Here is a 20,773-nt window from a genome sequence, read left to right as displayed (position 1 = left end):
AAAGGTGGCCACACCCACATGGCCAGAAATATCAGCCTCCTGGTCGAGTAGGGCAGAAGTACCTGTCATGGATGAGTTGGGCTAATGGTGGTGGGCCCGTCGGCCATTGTGGCCGGCCCGACGATGCACGTGTCCCACGTTTCGGACCTTATTCACAACGGCTGAACGCGTCACCGTCACGGTTGTCGTCGTATCTTCGTACTCAGTCACATACAGGACCGACTCCTTCCAGATGATCTCTGAGACCACGTCGCCATCAGTGATGTACTGCGTGCTGACAATCGGCAAGCCGTCGTCAACCGTGGAGGAAGGAGCCTCCGTGGGCTTAGGAGCGACCTGATTGACCTGATTGATGGCTGGGTGAGCCGAGATCTCTGGTGCACTGGAAGTGGCTGCCGGAGGCGGTGTCGGGCTGGCTTGGGTGATGAAGACCTGGCCCGGGAGATTCGACGGCTTTTCGCCATTCTCGCTACCAGGAGAGTAGCTGACAGTCGGAACGGGCACCGGGGCCGTTTGAGATGGTGGGTTTGTCATGGTCGCTGGCTGCGGACCGTACTGGATGGCGACGTTTCCAGGGATAACCGTGCCGACAACGCCAGCGACTTTCTCGCTGGCCAGCACACTTGGAATCTTCATGCTGCACTGGTTCTGGACGGCCTCGTTTTGGATGTTGAAAATGGGGCAGTCGTACATCGATCCAGAGGGATTTGTGCACGTGTCAACAGCCTGCTGCAGGAAAGCCTCGTCCCAGCCCATGAGGAAATCTCCGTGGTATCCAAAGCCTGCAGAGAATGAGTACACGTCAAGGAGAGAAGGCTAGGCAGTGATGGGAGTAGTTCTTACCGTTGGTATCGCCATTGGACAGGACGAACTCTCCGGGGACTTGGCGGAAAACATCGGTTTCCCAGATGGTCTCATAGAAGAGACCAGGCAGTCTGATGGGGAAGCCAGGAGGGCAGTTGCCCTCCATGACGAGGTCTGGATACGCGACATGGTCTCTATGGTTGGCCGAGTCAAGGTCCTTGCCATTCCAGCAGGAAGGGAACATCAACTCGATGCGGACGCCATTGCTGCAGAATTGATCCAGGTAGTCCTTGCTGGGGAGGTAATGCCGATACAGAGATCCCTCAGGGGCCTTGTCATAGTTGAGGCAGTTGAACCCAATTGCTCGCTGTGTAAGGTCGACCTGGGAAGTCTGTCCCAGCAAGGCCCACAGGGACTTCTCTGGGTCGGGAAGTTTGAAGTCGAGGCCGCCGATTGAGTAGTTTCGGCGGAGGCTGTCGCCAGCAATCATGCGGAATCCATTCGGGAAGGAGGTGATATTTCCAGCTTGACCAGGAGGGGAATTTAGGAAGTAGTACCTATCAAGGGGGTTAGCATCCTGTTGCGCCACATATATGATTTTTCTCTTCCTCATCATTCTGACCCATTTTCACACAGGCCGCAAAGGTGAAGCGTGATACAGCACCAGAACACACAAAACCTGTCACTGGTGGGGGGGAAATGTTTTGGAGGGAAGTACCAGGTGGTCAAAGGCTTGAGTTTGTGAATGATGTGAATGGGGGTGGGGACATCATAAACCATTGTAGCTAGCTCGAGGGAATACTCACCCAGCCCTCCAACTACCGAAGGGCTTTGGGGACAGAGGGGGGACAAACATGGGCAAGTCAATGACGAGGAAGCAGGAAAACTTACGCAAGCATCCCCCCAGTCTGGGGAACCAGCTCGTAGGAGCCATTGGCATGCTTGAAGTACATTGCCGGAGTCCAGTAAACAGACTTGTCCTGGGTAACTGCGCAGGAAGTGCAATCCGCAGACGTAACATCCTCATAGGTAGCTGATTCGGAGAATCCTGTAATAATGCCTGTCAGCTTCTGATGATCTCACAGGCCCGCCAGTCGACTCAGATCAATAGGGCACATGTTGCAAGACTTGTATACCAGGTAGAATCAGGGTTGAAAGGAGGGTGAAAATAACATACCAGATGATCCGTGAATAGCGTGAACATGCTGGGCAACTTCTCCGGGGGAAACCATGGGGTCGATGCGCGCCAGACCAAGGCGGCCTCTGCACTCCATGCGCCAAAAGGCGGAGGCCGGGGCAAGAAGCGATGCCGCAGTGAGAACCTGTGTGATCTTCATCGTCGCAGTGGGGTGGAAGGAACGACTATGGTAGGACTTGATAGTGGGGGGGAAAAGATAAGCAGCACCAGGAGTGCTTGGGATGTGGTTTTTTGTGATTCAAGAGGGTGCGGAAATATCAAGCGAAGAAACGCGAGATTTTTGGAATGGCGGCGATATTCGAAGTTTGGATTTTGTGCAGAGGTAGGAAGTCGGGTTGAGGTTGTGGCCTGTGGTGGTTTGCCAGAAAGTCTTTAACTGCCAGCAGCCGGGATTGGTCGATATCGATATCTGTAAACAGGTGACCTATCGAGAGGTCGAAGGAGGGAAGTTGTGAGGGACCCAACACAGTCGACGTGTTCAAGGTTCTGTCAGATGACAGTCAAGTAGGTACTTGTTTCCTCAGTGACGCGCCTTCTCTGTCGTTCTCAGTTCACTTGACTCCACCTCTTTTGCTATCAGCAGACCCAATCAGATACCCCGTCAAGGAAGTAGCAGGTTGAGTTCCTGACGATAGTTTCCACACTCCAGATCCAGGTGCGGGATTCCTCGACTGAGCTGCTAGTCCAAGGAAGTCGAGGACGGTTTCCAGGTGAGGCAATCGTGGACGGTCCAGAGTACACTCTCAATGCGACGAGATGGTTGATAAGATCTCAGCCACCCCAACCACAACTAGGCACGCTGACTACCGCGATAATCGAGACCGGTTGCCACCTTCAAATATGCGATTTCCAATGCCCCGAGATATCCTCCGGGATCCAGTTTCCAAATAAGAGTTGAGATTCGTCTCTTGCCTCCCGGGCACCGATGATGAGTTTAACACTGTTGAGCCCAAAAACCAACCCTGATATCTTCCAGGTTCCCTCTTGGCTGTCTTGGAAACCACTCTCCAATTTGTTTGCCCTGGATGTCGGTCGGAAGTAGAGAGTTCTACTATCGGATGATCGAGGCCGGCTTTGTCGGTGGACGACTTCGGATGTTCAAAAAAGAAAATGAATGTGGAACCAACACTTAAGGAGAGACAAGAAGCTCGACGATGTCGAAGCTTGAATGCAAAGGAGTGTACTTGATCAAGGAAAAACGAATGGCCAACGGACCGAGAATCAAGAATGGGGAGCCGGCAAGAGGGGCTGGAAAGAGCGGAGGGTGGGAGGAGGCTCAAAAGAAGGGAAGGAGAGACATGCGCAGGAGATATGCATTTCAGGGAGTGGAGGGAAGCCACAGGAGGCCAACCAGGTCATTCGCCATTTTTGGGATTCCTGGGGGAGGCTTGTCGGCCTGTTTCTGCGGAGTACGCAGGTACAGATTAAGAACAGATTAAAGGCATGCCCGCCCAGGCCAGGGTCCAATCCTTGAATGCTGTGTGGGACGGACAGGGCTGCAGTGGCCAACCCTGGCTCCCTGGCTAATGAGCGGGCGTGGCGGCCATGGCGGGGACACTTGGTCATGGTGTCTGCAGGAACACGACTCAAACCCAGCTCTTGGGTTTATTGGGGCTTGGCAGAAGGAAAGAGCCGTTGCAGATCTAGATTTACAAATCGCAGTGTGCTGTATATATTATGCGGTAACATATCCGTAGTCTCGCGCTTAAAGATCAGCCACGCAAAGAGCGATTCCAATTTCGGGACTCCTTTTGTGGGTGGGAGATCGGCATCGTCATGCAAATCCCCATCCACGAGCAAGGGACAAACCCGGAATTCAATCCTTCCCATTGGATTCCACTCTCAATTCCTGTTTCGACACTTACAAGTCGTAGGTCCGTACAGAAAAGGTCCGCTGGTGCATCCCAAACCTTCGGGTTTTAACCGTGTGAAGCAAACATCTCAACCTTCCAATATCCGGTGATCCAATTTCTTTCCATGGCACGGATATTGTATGCCGCTGTGGTATATATTTATTGTTGCTGCAGAATAGAGGTGGCTGCGAGAATGTGAAAATACGGGGGCTGTGCTTCCTGATTGCTTGAGTGGGGTGCAGAACGATGCAAGGGGCTTGGCATGAGCCTCAAGTAAAAACTGCATGCTTGTTTTCCATTGGCTGTAGAACACACAACCAAGATTCAGGCATGGAGCCCCTGCCGCCCCCCCCATAATCCCTGAGGTCGGTAAGTGAAACAAATTGAACCCTTGATTTGTCCACTCTTGGCTCAAGACCGGATTTCCTGGCCAAACATGAATGTGAATTGCGCGAGACTGATGGAGCTGTGGATGAAAGGAAAAGGGCACACCGTACCAAGTACTTGTATGTATTATTATGAGTTCCAACTTTGATCGAATGCCGACGTGCGATGGGTGTTGGTTGGGCTGCTGGGCGGTCCCCTCTGCCCCCCTGTGTTGAATCGCGTTTCAGAAAATCCTGGTCAGCCAATCCCGTCATTGCCAAGTCCTCTACCTTTGCCCCTGGCTATTTTCAGGGACTTGGCACTGTCAAACGCACTTCTCAGCTGGGACTCATTGATGGACGAGGGTATCTAATGATTTATTGCGTATCGTCACAGCCGGAGGAATTAGCCAAACTTGAATGGGGAACTAGGCGGCACCTTAACAAGACGCCATTTTAAGACAGGAAAACTTTGCTTGTTCGGACCGAACGTCAGCAACCTCCAAGCTCCCTGGGTAGGTAGGTAGGTAGGTGCCTAACTAAGTAAGTATCTGCTCGACCAAACTTCTGAACGATCGTCAAAACTCCGCCCCAATGAATATCTCAAAAAAGGCACGGCATATTGGACTACTTCGTACCTGCCTTGATTATGTTCATCATTATGCTTATCGTCACCCAAACCAGGATATGGGTGGCTTAGTTTGGATGAGCCAAGTGAAGTCAGCAGAGGTCTGTGCGCCTCGATCATGCTGGCTCCACAATTAACACCAGCCACATCTTCAAGGAGCTGTTGATGTGGCACATGGGCCAAACATGACAGCCACCAGAACCTCAATTCCGGTGCAACGACACGATCGCAACGGCGCCCCGAGCTCCACGACATGAAATGATGATTTATGACTAGACTAAGTATATCTCGCAGTTACAAAACGACAGTATGGATGACCTCACGGGGCTCGATTGGTCATCCTCGAACGCCCAAAAACCGAATAAGCCACCTCTCATGAGCTCCTCGAACGCCTTCTATCCTTCGCTGCGCCCAACACCCTCCCCCCTCAACTCGGGTCGAAATACCCCATTGTCAACCCAAGGCTCTGGAAACGTCGCTATCAAGCCACCGGCCCAGAAACCGGCTCAAGACAGCTTCAGCAACCTGGTCAACTTTGGCAGTTCCAAGAGCAACGCGAACTTGAGCTTGCGGGAGCAACAAGAACGTCTGGAGGCCGAAAAGCGCAGAAAGGAAGAGGAGAAGCGGAAAGAAGCAAACGCGCATTACGGCGATGGGAGGTTTTGGGATACACTTGGCCAGCGGCAGACGGGCAGTCCGCAGCCGGCGTCTAACTCCATAACGCCCCCTGCAGCCCAGGATGGGAAATCCGCCGATCCCGACGATGATTTATTTGCTGCATTCAACGCGAACACGAAGGTGGACAACTCAAGCTATTATCCACCTCCGTCGGCGCCGAGAAAGGTCTCTCCTGCAGGCGGTACTCCTTCGCTGGATCTCAGTAATCCGCACGCATGGAATAAACCTGCCACGCCAAACAACGGGGGCTTTGGCGACGACGACGACCCGTTTGGACTCAGTCAGCTGAAGCATAATACGAGCGCATCTGAAGCAATTATCCGCGATGAAGAGGATGACTTTCTCGGAGATCTGGGGAAGCCGGTGGAGGAGGTCAGGAAGCAGCGGCCTCCACCTGCGACTGCGCGAGAGCCGGAGCCTGGGAAGGCCATCGAACATTCGTCCTCGGATTCTGACGAGGATGACCAGCCAACAAGGTCGGAGGATCCCTTTGACCGGGCTGTGGCTCAACTCGTAGATTACGGATTTACCCCTGAAAATGCCAGAAGAGGCCTGACGGAGAGCGGAGCGGGGCTAAATGTCCAAGCTGCTGCAAACTGGCTCCTCGACGACGCCCACAGGCAAGCGAAAGAAAAAGCCTGGGCAAAGAAGGGCCCCGTACCATCAGAGCCCAGCGATGTGCGAACTTCGAGCCGGTCTAGAGCCCCTAGGCCCGATGTTCCGAGCCCAGGAGACAGGCGGTCGCCTGCCCTTGACGACAACGATTTCACAAAGACGGCAGCTGTCGTTGGGAGTAATCTTCTCAAAACTGCGAACTCTTTATGGAAGACGGGCCAGAAGAAGGTCCAGCAGGCTGTAGCTGACTTTCAACAAGAGGGTGATCCTAGCCAGCCAAAGTGGATGAGATCGACGCAACCGGACGGGGCGGCAGTGAGAGGAGACGGACGCCCGGATGCTACAGATGAAGCAATGATGCTCGAGGCAGGAATGCGGCCAGGAAGAGGTCCGGTAAGGCCCAACGTGGGAGGTCGACCAGCAAGCGGCGCTTCATCCCGTGATCAGTCGCCATCTGTGTTGGGCATGCCGGCGAGCCGGGCAAATGCTGTTCCCAAGTGGCAACAGTCCCACAGCCCGTCTCTCCTCGACCCGCGATCTCGCCTCCACAAGCAAGCTGTCGAGGAAGAGAGTTCGCAGGTATACGTTAGCCCGGCGCGGAGAAAGAAGGCATCTCCTCAGCCGTCTCGAGAAGCTTCGCGGCCAGCAGAACCCGAGGCAGACTTGCTATTCAGCTCCACTGCACCATCAAAACCCGCGCCTCCGCAAGCCCGTCCTACACCTCTACCTCGACAGGCCTCAACCCCCGGACCAGCGCCCCGCCCAACTCCCCGCCCAACCCCCCCTGCTCGCCAAATACCCAGTATATCCTCCACCGCATTGGACAACTCAACCCGATACCGGCTCGACGGCACGGCCCACTTCAAAAGAGGCGATTACGCGGCCGCCCATGCTTCCTACACATCCTCGCTCGCAGCTGTTCCCCAGACCCACCCGCTTGCGATTCTTCTCCTGTGCAACCGCGCACTCACGGCACTGAAGACGGGCGAGCCCCGTCAAGCCGTTGCGGACGCCGACACGGCGCTGGGGCTGATAGGAGAAGGCAAAGGGGAAGGCGAAGCCGTGGAGCTCGGCGGCGCCGACAGGGAGAAGCGCGACATGCACGACCTCTACGGCAAGGCCTTGACACGCAAGGCCGAAGCCCTGGAGCAGATGGAGAAGTGGGCCGACGCCGGGACCGTGTGGCAGCTGTGCGTCGAGTCCGGAGTAGGGGGCCCGACCGCGATCGCTGGCCGGCAGCGATGCCAGAAGGTGCTTGCCCCGAAGCCCGCAGTCAAGGCCAAGCTGTCGCCAAGACCGAGCGCCGCTGCTTCGAGACCGCGGCCTCGACCGGCGGCACCAACCCATAAGAGCTCCGACGCCGTCGACCGACTCCGGGCCGCGAACCAGGCTGCCGAGAGGGAAGGCGATGAGAAGTTTGCCCTTACTGACAAGGTCGATGCCCGGATTGCCGCCTGGCGAGACGGTAAGCGGGACAACCTCCGTGCTCTGCTGGGCAGTCTGGACAACGTCTTGTGGGAGACAAGCGGGTGGAAGAAGGTCGGGCTTCATGAACTGGTCATGGCGAACAAGGTCAAGATCGTGTACATGAAGGCCATTGCCAAGACCCACCCAGACAAGGTAAGCCTCTCGACTTTCTTGGTTTCCTTCCTCCTCGTCGCCCCTGCTCTCTGGTTACTGACATGGATTCGTTAGCTTCCTCAAGACGCCAACACAGAGGTCCGCATGATTGCAGGAACTGTTTTCGCCACGCTGAACGAGGCATGGGATAAATTCAAGGCGGAGAACGGGCTGTAGACTAGGGATGGTTGATGGTTCGTCTGTTTAGGTAGATAGGTAGATAGATAGAAACCTTGGTCAACATACAGGGGAGTCTCGAGATCTGAATCTGAACAATGCAAAGGCAGCCGGCAAGTCTTGGGCTATCCTCAAACACCATCTCAGCACCTCGTCACCTGTCATGGAACGAGATCACTGCGGGTCGCAGAGTGTTGAACGTTGATGGCCGGAACTCCAGGCTACCTATGCAATAACGATGACAGGAAAATTTGGTAGAACAGGCACTGCTCGACGAGCCCGCTGATCCGTTCTCCAACGCCCAGCCACACACCCAAGTCAAGAACATAAAATAAATTCAATACTAAAATCAAGTCAACAGCACCCCTCCCCACCCCAGGCCTAAAGACCCAGCATGCGCCTGACGCCGTCGCGCACCTTCTTCTCGTAGTCTGCCCTCCGCTCCCTCCACATCTTGGCGGCCTCGACGTTGGCGGGACTCTCGTCGTTTGGCTCGGCGAGCATGCTCATGACGGAGATGAGGATCTTCTCGACCGACTGGATGGGCGACCACCGCTCCGACGCGTGCTCGTAGTGGTTCGGGTCGTCACCCGGCGGGTGCAGGATCGAGATGCAGACCAGGCCGCTGGGGTAGACTTGTGTGTGTGTTTGAGAGAGTTAGTTTAAACTTGGGGGGGTTGTCGTGGGTTGGTTGGTTGGTAGGGAGGTGGGGGAGAAGAGAAGACATGGACGAACCGTTCGGATGCCACACCTCGCCCAGAAATTTCATCGTCGGCGGCGCAAGCGGGTAGTCCTTGGGGAAGCGCAGCTCGGCGGGGAAGACGCCGCCCTCGAAGGGCGTGCCCTCGGGCCCCTGGATGAGCGCCTCCCAGTACAGGAGGTCGTCCTCCGACACGGGCCCAGCGGTGATCCCGTCGGGCGGGTTGTTGGTCAGGGCGCGGTACTCCTGGAGGAGGCGGCGGTGGGCGGTCGACATGGTCCTCTTTGTTCTAATTTTCTAAAGGCTGGGAGTTTCGGAGATGGCGCAGGGGTAAGTTGAGTTGCGGTTTCTACGACGCAGTATTGAAGCAAGATGTCTTTGCCTGGCAGGGGATGGTGCTCCGGAACGGCGTGGGGTGGCGTGTGGGTCTCTCTCTCATGCGCCGGGATATTGCCGGCTTGGTCCCACCAAAACTGCCTTAAATCGGAAGCTGTCGTTTTAAAGCTTCATTCGCGAATTCCTGAACCGCCGCATCTCGAGTGCCTTGGGGTGTCGGAAATTCAACCATCACGCAACCATGCCGGCCCGATTGAGCTTGAGGCCAATCGTCGGCCCAGGCCGGGGTTTCGCGAGGATCTCAGCTAGAGCTCGCCCGGCGACGATCTGTCTGTTCTGCTCCCTCTCAAACCGCCCATCACACAGCTTGCCGAGGACGAAGCGGAAAGCTGGCCCCGACACGCGACGCGCCGAATCCACCCTTGCCTCGCCGGAAACGACGACGCCGACCCCAGACGCGCGAGAGGAGCTTGCAGCGGCCCTGAACGACCTCCAGAGGCACGCGGCCAACCATGTCAACCTCTCGAGGATACAGCTGGCGCTGCGGAACCTTGGCCAGCCGCCCGGCAGGGAGTCGATACGGGTCGCTGTCCTGGGCATGAGCAACGGCTCCGAGTCCGGGCGCACGGCCAAGAGGCTACTAAGGTTGCTACTCGTGGATCCGCTGACGGCCGAGGAGGGCTGGGAGAGGCAGCTGGAGGGGCATGACGCGTCGCAACCTCTTATCGTGCGCATTGGGCAGGAGGCGCCCCGGAAGGACGTGGCTATTGCGTATCCCAGGGACAGCTTGGTGCCGGGGATCAATGTCTCGTCGCCTTCTCTGAATGGGAACAATCTCGAGTTGCTGTTTATGGAGGTCGGTCAGCTCAGCTCTGCGCAGCCGAACGAGGACATCCGGGGCTTGGAGGACGCTGTCCTCGTGCCGACTGTCGATATTCCAATGTCAAACACGGGCAGGTACACGCCCATCACTACGCCGGTCCACAAGGCTCTGCTGGTAGGGGATGGCATAATGGGTGCGGCCTCAGTAGTGTCCCTACCGCTCCTCCAGGATCGAGACACCATCGCTGCGGCCATCAACCTCAAACAATACTCTTCAGAGGACCTATCTGGCTACCCCTTCAAGAGGGTCGATGTCGATACGGCACGCAAAGGCCTCAGGCTCTTCCGAGAAAGTGTGGGCAATGCAATGGAATACGAGACGCTCTGGTCCGAAAGTAACGTTCCCGCCATCAACGAGTGGGTCAAAACAGGTGCCCTGTCTAACGACGCCGGGATTACAAAGGCACCAGTGCGAGGCCTGGTCGCGTCCATCCTGCAGAACACAGCAGCAGCAATCCAGGAAGAGGAGGCCGCGGAGTTGTCAGCCGCGCTCTCGTCCAAGGTCTCCCCACACTCTGTCGCGAACCTAAATAGGGGCCTCTCAGCCTGGGCCCAGAGCGCCCACGAGGAGCTCCAGGAGCAGCTAGACGCGGCCTTCACGAGCCGCAAGTGGCGCAGGCTCGGCTGGTGGAAGCTGTTCTGGCGCGTCGACGACGTTGGCATGCTCTCGTCCGAGATGATCGCCCAGCGCTTCCTGCCCGCGGCCGAGAGGGGCGTCATCTACCTCGCTGGGCGCATACGGGAGGCGGGCGCCGCCGAGGAGAGGCCCGATCGGCCCACCTACCCGGGCCCCCTGCTCGCACCCCCGCCGTCGCCTTCTGACAAGGACAACGGCCCCTTGCGCCCGTCCAGCCCGGAGCTGGAGTGCTGGTGGCCTACGCACATCTCGTTCACCAGGAATTACCTACTGGAGGAGACCGTCCCGGCACTGCAGGCCCTGGCGCAGAGGCTCGTCGTACAGACTCTGAGCACCTCGGCCCTGACCACGTCGCTCGGCGCGCTGACTTACCTATCGGGATACTCGGCGTACGAGGCGGGCGCCGTCGCGGCGCTGGGGCTTGTCTGGAGCCTCAGGCGGCTGCAGAAGAAGTGGGAAACGGCGAGGAGCTACTGGGAGGGGGAGGTGCGGGAGGAGGGCCGCAAGGCGGTTCGGGCTGCCGAGGCGAGCGTGGCGCAGGTTCTAGACAGGCCAAAGGCAGGCGACGGGGGTAGCTTGGACGAGCTGACGAAGATCAGGGGGATCATCCAAAGGGCGGAAGATGCCTTGGCGAGGCTGAAGTAGGTGCCGTTGCCATGTAGTAATTGTATCAATAGGAGGGAGCATGTTGACTCCATTTTCTCTCATGTGTGCGTCTTTGAGCCACGGCGAGATGTTGTCAGCATCTAATAGACACCATAGACGAAGCTGTTTCATACATACCCCGTATAGAGCAGGGCCATATTCTCCTCGGGCAAAAACGCGGGGTTTTCCATTTCCATGTCTCTGATCCTCAGAATCTGGCGGGCATACTACTCCCATCGTTCGGGTTCGCCTCCCGTCTCTCGTCTCCCGTCTCCCGTTCTTCGCAGAAACGCGACCGCGCCTTTTTAGACCTTAAAACGCCGAATGAACCGACCCAATCCCAACATCAGACATGCCTCATCTGCCTCCTTCTCTTCCTCCGCCGCCGCGGCCACCGGCCCTTGCCCGGCTGACTGTGGCTCTGCCTCTTGCCAGGCCGACACCTCGTCCGCGGACGTTGCGACTTCGGAACATGGGCGCGTTCCTGTGGGGCAACCATGGGGGTCAGCTATCCATCTCCAAGTATACACGGCCGATACCTGGGTCAGCCTTGGGAGGGAGGAAACCATGGCTTACCGCAACATGTCCGGCACAATGAAGAATCGCACGTGGCTGCCTCGGATATAGACCTGCTCCAAATGGCTGACTCTGCCGTCGCGCGCCGTGACGGTGATGTCTTTGAGCTGGACGTTCATGTTGTCCTCGGCTGGTTTGTCCTGGTCAGTCTGGTGTTCGTTCGATGCAACGTGCGCCAAAGGCGCAAGGGACAGCGAGGGGTTACCTTCGATCAGCTTGCCACGGTATGTCTGGCCGGACGTGATCTCGAGCGTGACAATGTGGCCCTGCAGAATGCGAGTTAGTCACGGTATTGCAGGCGGGAGGCCTGAGGGAGAGCATGTACTGACCTGCGCCTCATTGAGGAGCTTAATAGGGATGCCGATTGTTGAAGTCATCTTGCTGGATTTTGTTCTATCAATCGAACAAATTGCCGGCTTCGAGTTGTCGTGGATTGATCAGTGCCTGGTGTTTTAGAGCTTGTAGCTGCACCGAACATGGAAATTTGAGGGTCGGTCGGGGCTAAATTTTCCCGCTCCGTGTCGATGGCGGGGTGGGGGCCAGGGGCTGGCGCCTTGTATTCTTTCATCAGCAGTGGCATCAGCAACAAACGAGCCCTCTCACAAACCTCAATTGATGGTGGTCCAGCAGTCATACGTGGGACAGACATACGGAGCTGGGCCAACTCAATGACCAGGTCCTCTTCGGCGGCACCTTTTTCCGATGCTACTTCTCAAAGGCCTCCGCTCAGTCAGCGCGACCGACGGAGTACAACCGCACCAAGGCTTTCATGCTATCACCCCAGTGCTCTTCCGACGACACAGAAAACGAGCCTCAACCCACCAGGTCAACAACCGGGTGACGGCTGCGGCGTGTGGTACAACCGAATTTGGGCAGCAGCAGCGACAGCCGGAGGTGAGGGTGCCTTATATCTAGGTGCTTCCAACTCCACCCAAACAGCCATACGGAGCTGAGCCAAACAAGCAGCTAGCGATATGAATTCCTCGATTTCTGATTCCTCCAGACACTCAATGCATGTGGCTCGTGCGCTACTTTATTCTTTATTTGCGCTAGGCTAAATAGGGTAGGAACTGATATGTGGCCCGTGCACGTGCAATTGCTTGTTTGAATCATACGCATACGTATAGAGGTTACAAACTGTCACGGTTGGACCAAGGGCGAGGCAATGGACATTGTCGTAACCTGGGGAAATACCTAGGCCTCTTATACACGTTAAATGAGCGCTTGATTATGTAAAGTGGCTCCTCACGTGCCGGATCGGGTGCTCCATTTGTTTGACAGTACTTACCTAAGTTATGGTGGCCAGTGCCGGCTTTCTGCCGGCTCCGAAAATCTGCATCCCATTCGCCGAATTTTCGCCGCGACACTGCACTCAGCTCTTCACGACGACGACTCGGAATTCGTGAGACGAGCTATTCGAGACGATCTGGCGGCCAACTGGTCTTGTTTATGCCAATCCGACAAGGTTGCCCGTCTTACTTCATCTACGATGACTGTCCTCGTGGTAAGTCGGCTCTACCGGCCGCTTCTCTCGGTAGCAGCGACCATCTCAGCTAACCTGGGTGCAGGGGAGAAGCCTGGCAACGGCTGGCGCGAGGCGTAGCTGGCGGGGGCTCGCAGTGAAGCCATGCGCAAGTCGACAATGTCGTCAGGCGTATTGCACAACGCCGGTGCGGAGACAGAATGCGTTCCACTCCAAGATGGAGGATCAAGCAGCGCTACCGTTCGCCGCACCGTCTGCCCGAGTCGAAAATCCGCAAACCTTGACCGAGAAAATCGTGCAGAGATATTCGATTGGGCTTCCGCCGGGCAAGAAGGTCAAGGCCGGCGACTTTGTCTCCATCGCGCCAGCGCAATGCATGACCCACGACAACTCTTGGCCCGTGGTAACGAAGTTCACATCTATCGGCGCCACCAAGATCCACAACAACCGGCAAATAGTCATTACCTTGGATCACGATGTGCAAAATACGAGCGAGAGCAATCTCAAGAAATACAGAAACATCGAAAACTTTGCCCGGCAACATGGGGTTGATTTTTATCCCGCTGGTCGAGGAATTGGCCACCAGATCATGATTGAGGAGGGCTATGCGTGGCCAGGGACGCTCACGGTGGCCTCAGACTCGCACTCAAACATGTATGGAGGAGTTTCTGCGGTGGGAACACCAGTCGTGCGGACGGATGCTGCGAGCATCTGGGCGACTGGACAGACGTGGTGGCAGATTCCCCCTATCGCGAAGGTCACCTTTACTGGCTTACTGCCGCAAGGCGTCACAGGCAAGGACGTTATTATCGCACTATGCGGGTTATTCAACCAGGATGAGGTGTTGAACCATGCCATCGAATTCACAGGCTCGGAACTCACGCTCAGCAGCCTCCCGATCGACGATAGGCTCACTATCTCAAACATGACTACCGAGTGGGGGGCTGTAGCTGGTCTTTTCCCAATAGACGCTACACTGCAAGCCTGGCTACGCGCTAAGGCAACGGCGTCGGCTATATTGAACCCAGATCTTGGCGGCAAGGCTCGAATCACGCACGACAAGGTAGAGGAACTCTTTCGAGATCCTCTAAGGCCGGATCCAGGAGCGACTTACGCCAAGTCTCTATACCTCAACTTGTCTACGCTATCGCCCTTTGTCTCTGGCCCCAACTCAGTCAAGGTAGTCACGCCGGTCAAGGACCTAGAGGCACAACGCATAAAAATCAACAAGGCTTATCTCGTCTCGTGTACCAACTCGCGCGCCTCAGACATTGCTGCCGCCGCAAACGTCTTCAGAGAAGCGGCCAAGGGTGGCCCCATTCCCAAGATTGCGCCCGGCGTGGAGTTCTATATCTCGGCCGCTTCCCTACCGGAGCAAGAGATTGCGGAACAGTCTGGAGACTGGCGCGTCCTGCTTGACGCCGGTTGCATCGAAAACCCTGCATCATGTAATGCGTGCATCGGGCTCGGTCGCGGTCTTTTACAGCCCGGAGACGTCGGTATTAGCGCCTCCAACCGCAACTGGAACGGGCGCATGGGGAGCACGTTGGCGAAGGCCTACTTAGCCAGCCCTGAAGTCGTTGCCGCAAGCGCGCTAAAGGGGGAAATAGCCGGGCCCGGCTGGTACCAGAAGCCCGAGGGTGTCGAGAAGGTCATCATCGGCGAGGGTAACGGCGATGCCGAGGCGGACCGAGCGGTGAGCGTCGTCGATGCGCTGGAGAGTCTCGTGGCAGAAGCTGAGAGTCTGATCTCCTCAGCCGAGAAGAGCTTTGAGAGCAGCCCAGTCGCTGCTACAGGTGCTGTTGGCAATGCCATAATGGATGCTACCGTAAACTCGGCTGCAGACCAGACTGGCGAGACCCTTGTTGAGGTCCTCCCGGGCTTCCCTGAGAAAGTATCGGGCGAGATCGTCTTTTGCGACGCCGACAACATCAACACAGACGGCATCTACCCGGGCAAGTACACCTACCAGGATGACATTACGCGCGACGTCATGGCGCAGGTGGTCATGGAGAACTACGACCCCTCCTTCTCATCCCTAGCCCAACCTGGCGACATACTAGTGGCGGGCTTTAATTTTGGATGCGGCAGCTCGCGCGAGCAGGCGGCTACGGCGATCGTTGCGAAGGGGATCCCGCTCGTGGTGGCAGGGAGCTTTGGAAACATATTCAGCAGGAATAGCATCAACAATGCGCTCATGGGGGTGGAGGTGCCGAGGCTGGTGAGGCGGCTGAGGGAGGAGTTTGGTGGCAGCGAAAAAGTGCCGACAAGGCGGACGGGGTGGAGGTTTGAGTGGGATGTGCGGAGGAGTAAGGTCACGGTCACTGAGGGCGAGGGCGGAGAGACATGGAGCCAGAAGGTTGGGGAGCTGCCGCCCAATGTGCAGGAGATTATTGCGATGGGAGGCTTGGAAAAGTGGGTGAAGTATCAGATCTCTAGGGCATGAGTCGCATTGGAAAATAGGGAGACAACCATATTGGGGTCAAATTATAGACTAGAATGCTGCCCGAATCTTGCCCTCGCCCATTTCCTTCTTCGTGAGAGGGCCGGTGCTGCTGCTGCTTTAACCTGTGCAGTGTGTGTGTGCGGTGGGTGTGCGATGGGTGTGTGGTGGGGGTGTGTGGTGGGTGTGCTTGGCCTGCTGACTGTGGCAGTGTTGGGAGCCTCAATCTGCCACCCCGGCTAAAGTTGCTGCAATGCCAAAAATGGCCCAAACTTGCAGGGGTTAGTTTCTAGACCCCATAAACAATATGTTTGGTTTCTACTTCCCCTGTCTTTGTTGCTGTGAAATTGATTTACTGTTGCTAGTGCTCATTATCTAGGAGTCGTTTTCTAATCTAACTGCCTTAATTCTTTCCCAATAGAGGACATGGGACATCAAGACACTGTAAAGATAAACTATATGCTTAATAGAGCTCAAATGATTGTAGAAGCAAGATAAGCTAGCAAGTAGATAACTTACAGGTATTGCTGTTCCAGTGTTAGAGGCCCTTCAAATTCCCCCCTTAATAATCTTGTATCGCCTTGTGGTAATGGCATAGCAAACTGACGCGGCTAATAGAGCGTGGTTCCACCTCGTGCGTTCGAGCTCTCAAGAGACACGGCAACGAGATGGGGTTGTACCTGATCCTGTATGAAACATCCCGGGAGCTATAGTAGACATAGCTAGTGACTACTGCTTGCAATGGCTCGTTTAGACAAACATCCTCTGCGTATTCGTATTGGCAGCAAGTCGGCGTCTTGACTGCCGATTCTCAAGAACTCAACCATTCATAGGAAGATGCCTTCAAGACTAAACGTTTATTGATCGACAACGACTCCTCCCATGCCCGGCTCGCCCGGCGGTTGTCCTGTTCGAGTTCTCTAATAACATTGTGTCATTTTTGGAACTTTTTGGTTCATTCAAGAGCGTCGCTCTTGAATCGTATGCTTTTCCACAGAATGAAGCGTGCTATTTATGATGTCCGTCCCAGATTCCCTCGCTCCGCCGCATCCTGCACCAGGCAAACCCCTAATCTAACATAGCCCTGAGTACCTGGATCTGCTCCAGCACGCTTGATCGACTGGTACCGCCTTTAGACGTTTTCGCTTCGACACTCGTTTCATATTCGAATGCCTCCGCAATGTCTGCTGTGAACCGAGAATCAATGGCTTGCAGTTGCTCAAGGGTCAGCTTGTCCATCGAAACTTCTAGCTTTTCAGACTGTGCAACGACGCGTCCAGAGATGTGGTGAGCCTCTCTGAACGGACATCCCTTCCTCACCAACCACTCTGCGACATCAGTGGCTAGCATCGTTTTGTCCAGAGCAGCCTCCATCCGCTCTGGCCGCACCTTCAATGTAGCAATGACCCCATTGGCTATGCCTAGACTATCCGACACAGTCTGAACCGAATCCAGCATAGGCTCCCACCCTTCCTGGAGATCTTTATTATAGCAAGATGGCAAGCCTTTCACAGTCTTCCAAGTGAACAGTTAGTCGCTACTCTCGATACGCTCCTGGTCACCCTTAAAGCCAAGGCAAGTGGCTGAGATGTTAATATGAGGACTCACCATCATTAACCCAGCCATTTGACCGAAAGCACGCCCTGACTTGCCGCGCAGAAGCTCTAACGAGTCCCCGTTGAATTTATTGGGCATTAAAGAGCTACCCGTAGAATAGGCGTCGGCCAGCCGCACGAAACCGAACTCAGATGTCGAATATATGATGAGGTCCTCGGCCCACCTGCTGACGTGGTTGGTGAAAATCGAGTTCCAGACCAGGAAGTCGATTATGAAATCGCGGTCGGCCGAAGTATTCATGGAGTTCAAGGTTATTCCGCTAAACCCAAGCTCCTCAGCTATTATATTTCGATCGATTCGAAATGGATTGCCGGCCAAAGCGCCACAACCAAGTGGACTTAGATTGACCCTTTCGAAAACTTGGCGCAACCGCTCGAGATCCTGCGAGAACGCAGCAGCATGTGACATCAGCCATTGAGACCACCGAACTGGCTGAGCACGCTGGAGATGGGTGTATCCAGGCATGATGTAGTCGCTGAGGTTGTCAGTCAGCAGGGGGCCGCTTTTGGCCAGAGGTGGAGCTAGGCTTACATTTCATCAGACTCGGCACGTGTGACAATGACCTTGAGGAATGCAACGAGTTGGCTGTCGATTTCGCGGATCCGATCGCGTAGCCACATGCGCATATCACAGACAACTTGCTCGTTGCGGCTGCGACCTGTGTGCAGCTTACCCGCGATGTCCTTGCCGATGACCTCTCCTAAGCGACGTTCGTTTGCCGTATGAATCTGGTCCGTTGTGTTAGCCTCGAGAAGTTGAGTAGAATTGAGTGGACTCTCACATCTTCATCATTCGGCATGATAGCGAAAGTTCCCTGCTTCCATTCTTCCATCACTTGGAGCAAACCACGCTCAATCGCCTGAAATTCGTCTTCGCTGATGATGCCAGCCTTTGAGTTGGCCCTGGCAAAAGCAATCGATCCAAGGATATCTTCTTTGTAAAGAGCCTTATCGTAGTGGATGGAGGCATTGTACTTGTGCATGAGAGGATCAATCGCACCTGCGCATTGTGAGGTCAGTATACTGCATCTGAAGCTTGTTTCCCCAAGACATTCCAACCTGTGAACCTGCCCCCCCAAAGCATGCCAGCTGCCGGGGCGTCCGCCTTTTTCTCGGCCATGTTGAAATATTTGTGAGTTGCGTGAGTTGCGTTCGTTGCGTTTTCAAGGCCGATGAATCAATGGGATCGATGAGACCAAGGGAGCATATGGCACGTAATTGTACTAATTGGCGTTCGAGATCAAGGGCGCGAGTTATCAAGGTCGAAAAGCTTTTTGAGGAATGAAAGTTGGTCGGTCAGTTGAGGGCAGTCATAGGAAAAATTTGTGGAGCTGACACTGGTGTCACGTGTTACGTGTCACGTGAGGATCTCGCCTACTATACGATTAAGCCGATTTTCTACTCACAAGCATTTGACGTTATCAAGATGCCTGCTACCACGAGAGGGGCCCTGTGCCCGTCCTGCTTAGCGGCGGTTTAGCGCCTGTTAAGGCGGCGAGGGTTCTGCCGCTCCCTAGGGCAAGATTCGGGAAGCATTACACGTATTATACATTTTGACGTTGTCTCTCAGCTCTCACAATCCACCTTCAACTGCTTAAGCCACCATACTGAGTATGCCAGCACTTTCGGATAATCTCATCATCGGCTGAAGTGCCTTGTTCATTCTCATATGCCTTTTTGGCTTCGTTTTTGTACTATCTTTGAATTATCTTCACGACAGCATCGTCATTCAAAATGAAGATCAGGCTAGACCTGCTCATGCCAAATAGTCTTGGCTTAAAGGTTGCACTCATCTAGGGGAGAAGGAAACAGGAGAAAGTTTACACGCATCCGCCTCATCTCAGATACGCTCATTAGGTTGTAAGACTGCGTTCAAGAGGTTTAATACGGCTAGTAGCAACTTCTCATTCACCGAGTTTTTCAATTTCCACGTGCAACTTATTTGTTAGATTTATCTTGCTCCTCTGACTACCTGCTTATCCTGTGCGGTATGACATAGGCAATAGACTGATTGACATTCGCGCCACAGTCTAGCAAGAGACGCACCATGTCTTCGTCCCCGTTTATGATTGCCTTGCACAGTACCGTTTGTCCACATTCATCCATGCTGTTGATATCCGCACCGGCATCGAGGATTCTGCGCACGATGTTGGCTTGGCCGCACTTGACAGCTAGGTGTAGGGCGTCCTCTTGCTGTTGAGCCCGAGCGTTGACGTCTGATCTTCTTTCCAGGAGCAGCTTCACAATCGACTCTTTGTCGTTAATAATGGCCACGTGGAGTGCTGTCCCGGCCACGGCGCACGCAGGTGGGCCCCAGGTCTTATCCAGGGTGGCGTCGCGGCTGGCCTATGGCTTTCCAGTTAGTCGGGAATGTTTCAGGCGAATGAGGTTATTAAGGCTCACCAGACTATCGACTGCTGCAGGCTTGGTTTCGATAACAGGAAATTTCGGCAATGTCACAGTCCCGTTTCCGGATCCTGGTCTTAAATTGTCGGGCTGCATGTTCGATCCGCTGTTGGCGTATGCAGCCAAGCTTTCCTGACTGGGGAAAGCTGCTTGCTCATTGCACGGTGCGTCCAAGAATGAGGAATACTGGAAGGGAGAGTCGTGAAGTACTGGCCTAGCCAGAGACTGAGTTGTGAGGCCATTCATCGACAATGCCAGCCCTACGTCATCTCGCTGGTAGTCGTTAGCATTGCTGCCCATCGCCAGAAGTGGCAGGCTGGTCCCTTCGGTGTTGATGCTGGCACTCTGGTCGGGAGGACTCGAGTCATTTAGCCCTTGCCGAGACTCTAGATCCTCGATCCGTTTTATCAAGCTCTTCCCTAGACGTGCCGGGGTTAGAATAAAAGAACCTAGAGTCCTCTGGGGGCATCAACGCAGGAGGCCCGGGATCATATAAGAAGACTCACGGTAGGTGCGTTGAGCTTCCCTGTTCTGTTTCTTCCTTTGCTCACTGACCACACCACTGCCGCTCTTACGCATGGCGGAGGGCCTGGGTAACGAGACCGAAGGACTTATTGGAATCTGTAGCTGGCAGGTAATGTGCAAACCAAGGCCGACTACCAGGATGCCAAAAGAAAATAACCAAACCTAGAGACTGCTGTACATAAAATGTAAAATAGTCTCGGCCCTAATACGGCCTGTAGTTCCAGTCCTGCGTATCCCTGACCAGGCTCGGACTTGGATCAAATGGCCTTGATTGCTCACAGAGATCTTTGTTTTCTTCTATGCACTCCGCGTCAGAAGGATTCAAATTGTACAATGCAGTGGACCCGACTTGAGAGGACCGCCGAGCGCTATGATGATACGATCTACCCCCGGCACAGCACTGTCTCCGGACTCCGGAACAGATCTCTCTCAAGCACGTAAGGTGCAGCGTTGCACTGACCAGGCAAACGCTGGTCGTTACTGGCTAGGTCTTGGTGCAAAAGGTACCACCTTCCGCATCGCGTATTTTTTCGTGATTTTGGTGCAGGTGGTAAGCAAATCATGCGCAGGACTTTTGAAATCTAAC

At 55.0% G+C, this 20,773-nt stretch overlaps 8 protein-coding genes across 8 annotated transcripts; 3 read left to right on the top strand and 5 right to left on the bottom strand.

Annotated features, from left to right (window-relative positions):
- Positions 1–81: 81 nt before the first annotated feature.
- QBC33DRAFT_576128 (uncharacterized protein) lies at positions 82–2,141 on the bottom strand (the record flags this gene model as incomplete). The annotated part of the gene is made up of 4 exons (XM_060430883.1): positions 82–782; positions 844–1,361; positions 1,696–1,852; positions 1,982–2,141. The coding sequence occupies 4 exons, from the start codon at positions 2,139–2,141 to the stop codon at positions 82–84; spliced, it is 1,536 nt and encodes a 511-aa protein (XP_060286629.1).
- Positions 2,142–4,753: 2,612 nt separating this feature from the next.
- Positions 4,754–8,153, top strand: QBC33DRAFT_527957 (uncharacterized protein). The gene is made up of 2 exons (XM_060427015.1): positions 4,754–7,761; positions 7,837–8,153. Exons 1-2 carry the CDS (start codon positions 5,158–5,160, stop codon positions 7,936–7,938), a joined length of 2,706 nt encoding a protein of 901 aa, XP_060286628.1. The 5' UTR covers positions 4,754–5,157; the 3' UTR covers positions 7,939–8,153.
- QBC33DRAFT_266097 (ubiquitin-conjugating enzyme/RWD-like protein) lies at positions 8,078–9,128 on the bottom strand. The gene is made up of 2 exons (XM_060423141.1): positions 8,674–9,128; positions 8,078–8,573 (listed from the first exon to the last, which is right to left on the bottom strand). The coding sequence occupies exons 1-2, from the start codon at positions 8,912–8,914 to the stop codon at positions 8,320–8,322; spliced, it is 495 nt and encodes a 164-aa protein (XP_060286627.1). The 5' UTR covers positions 8,915–9,128; the 3' UTR covers positions 8,078–8,319.
- Positions 9,129–9,156: 28 nt separating this feature from the next.
- QBC33DRAFT_485980 (uncharacterized protein) lies at positions 9,157–11,278 on the top strand. The gene has a single exon (XM_060425412.1). It carries the CDS (start codon positions 9,216–9,218, stop codon positions 11,136–11,138), a length of 1,923 nt encoding a protein of 640 aa, XP_060286626.1. The 5' UTR covers positions 9,157–9,215; the 3' UTR covers positions 11,139–11,278.
- A 217-nt stretch (positions 11,279–11,495) lies between these two features.
- On the bottom strand, positions 11,496–12,091 carry QBC33DRAFT_512173 (small nuclear ribonucleoprotein Sm D3; the record flags this gene model as incomplete). The annotated part of the gene is made up of 3 exons (XM_060425893.1): positions 11,496–11,622; positions 11,715–11,980; positions 12,044–12,091. 3 exons carry the CDS (start codon positions 12,089–12,091, stop codon positions 11,496–11,498), a joined length of 441 nt encoding a protein of 146 aa, XP_060286625.1.
- Positions 12,092–13,196: 1,105 nt separating this feature from the next.
- QBC33DRAFT_527946 (uncharacterized protein) lies at positions 13,197–15,788 on the top strand. The gene has a single exon (XM_060427014.1). The coding sequence runs from the start codon at positions 13,415–13,417 to the stop codon at positions 15,641–15,643; it is 2,229 nt and encodes a 742-aa protein (XP_060286624.1). The 5' UTR covers positions 13,197–13,414; the 3' UTR covers positions 15,644–15,788.
- Positions 15,789–16,708: 920 nt separating this feature from the next.
- On the bottom strand, positions 16,709–18,376 carry QBC33DRAFT_576123 (putative argininosuccinate lyase; the record flags this gene model as incomplete). Its single annotated transcript, XM_060430882.1, has 5 exons — positions 16,709–17,121; positions 17,182–17,732; positions 17,789–17,985; positions 18,039–18,256; positions 18,316–18,376. The coding sequence occupies 5 exons, from the start codon at positions 18,374–18,376 to the stop codon at positions 16,709–16,711; spliced, it is 1,440 nt and encodes a 479-aa protein (XP_060286623.1).
- An 804-nt stretch (positions 18,377–19,180) lies between these two features.
- Positions 19,181–20,729, bottom strand: QBC33DRAFT_527936 (ankyrin repeat-containing domain protein). The gene is made up of 3 exons (XM_060427013.1): positions 20,169–20,729; positions 19,660–20,081; positions 19,181–19,602 (listed from the first exon to the last, which is right to left on the bottom strand). Exons 1-3 carry the CDS (start codon positions 20,239–20,241, stop codon positions 19,225–19,227), a joined length of 873 nt encoding a protein of 290 aa, XP_060286622.1. The 5' UTR covers positions 20,242–20,729; the 3' UTR covers positions 19,181–19,224.
- Between the last annotated feature and the right edge of the window lie 44 nt (positions 20,730–20,773).

This window comes from Phialemonium atrogriseum (genome assembly GCF_030411735.1).
Source record: "Phialemonium atrogriseum strain 8032-3 unplaced genomic scaffold QBC33scaffold_4, whole genome shotgun sequence".
In the NCBI taxonomy this organism is placed as follows: domain Eukaryota; kingdom Fungi; phylum Ascomycota; class Sordariomycetes; order Cephalothecales; family Cephalothecaceae; genus Phialemonium; species Phialemonium atrogriseum.
Note: the sequence above shows the minus strand (reverse complement) of the source record. Positions and strands in the feature narration are given on the sequence as shown.

Excerpts from the sequence above, each read along its gene's own strand:
- QBC33DRAFT_527957 (XM_060427015.1), top strand. The coding sequence starts at position 5,158 with ATGGATGACCTCACGGGGCTCGATTGGTCATCCTCGAACGCCCAAAAA. Across the intron at positions 7,762-7,836 it reads CCAAGACCCACCCAGACAAG|CTTCCTCAAGACGCCAACAC; the intron begins GTAAGCCTCTCG and ends TGGATTCGTTAG.
- QBC33DRAFT_266097 (XM_060423141.1), bottom strand. The coding sequence starts at position 8,914 with ATGTCGACCGCCCACCGCCGCCTCCTCCAGGAGTACCGCGCCCTGACC. Across the intron at positions 8,574-8,673 it reads CGAGGTGTGGCATCCGAACG|TCTACCCCAGCGGCCTGGTC; the intron begins GTTCGTCCATGT and ends CACACACACAAG.
- QBC33DRAFT_485980 (XM_060425412.1), top strand. The coding sequence starts at position 9,216 with ATGCCGGCCCGATTGAGCTTGAGGCCAATCGTCGGCCCAGGCCGGGGT.
- QBC33DRAFT_527946 (XM_060427014.1), top strand. The coding sequence starts at position 13,415 with ATGGAGGATCAAGCAGCGCTACCGTTCGCCGCACCGTCTGCCCGAGTC.
- QBC33DRAFT_527936 (XM_060427013.1), bottom strand. The coding sequence starts at position 20,241 with ATGCGTAAGAGCGGCAGTGGTGTGGTCAGTGAGCAAAGGAAGAAACAG. Across the intron at positions 20,082-20,168 it reads GGAAGCTCAACGCACCTACC|GGAAGAGCTTGATAAAACGG; the intron begins GTGAGTCTTCTT and ends CGGCACGTCTAG. Across the intron at positions 19,603-19,659 it reads CTGCAGCAGTCGATAGTCTG|GCCAGCCGCGACGCCACCCT; the intron begins GTGAGCCTTAAT and ends GGAAAGCCATAG.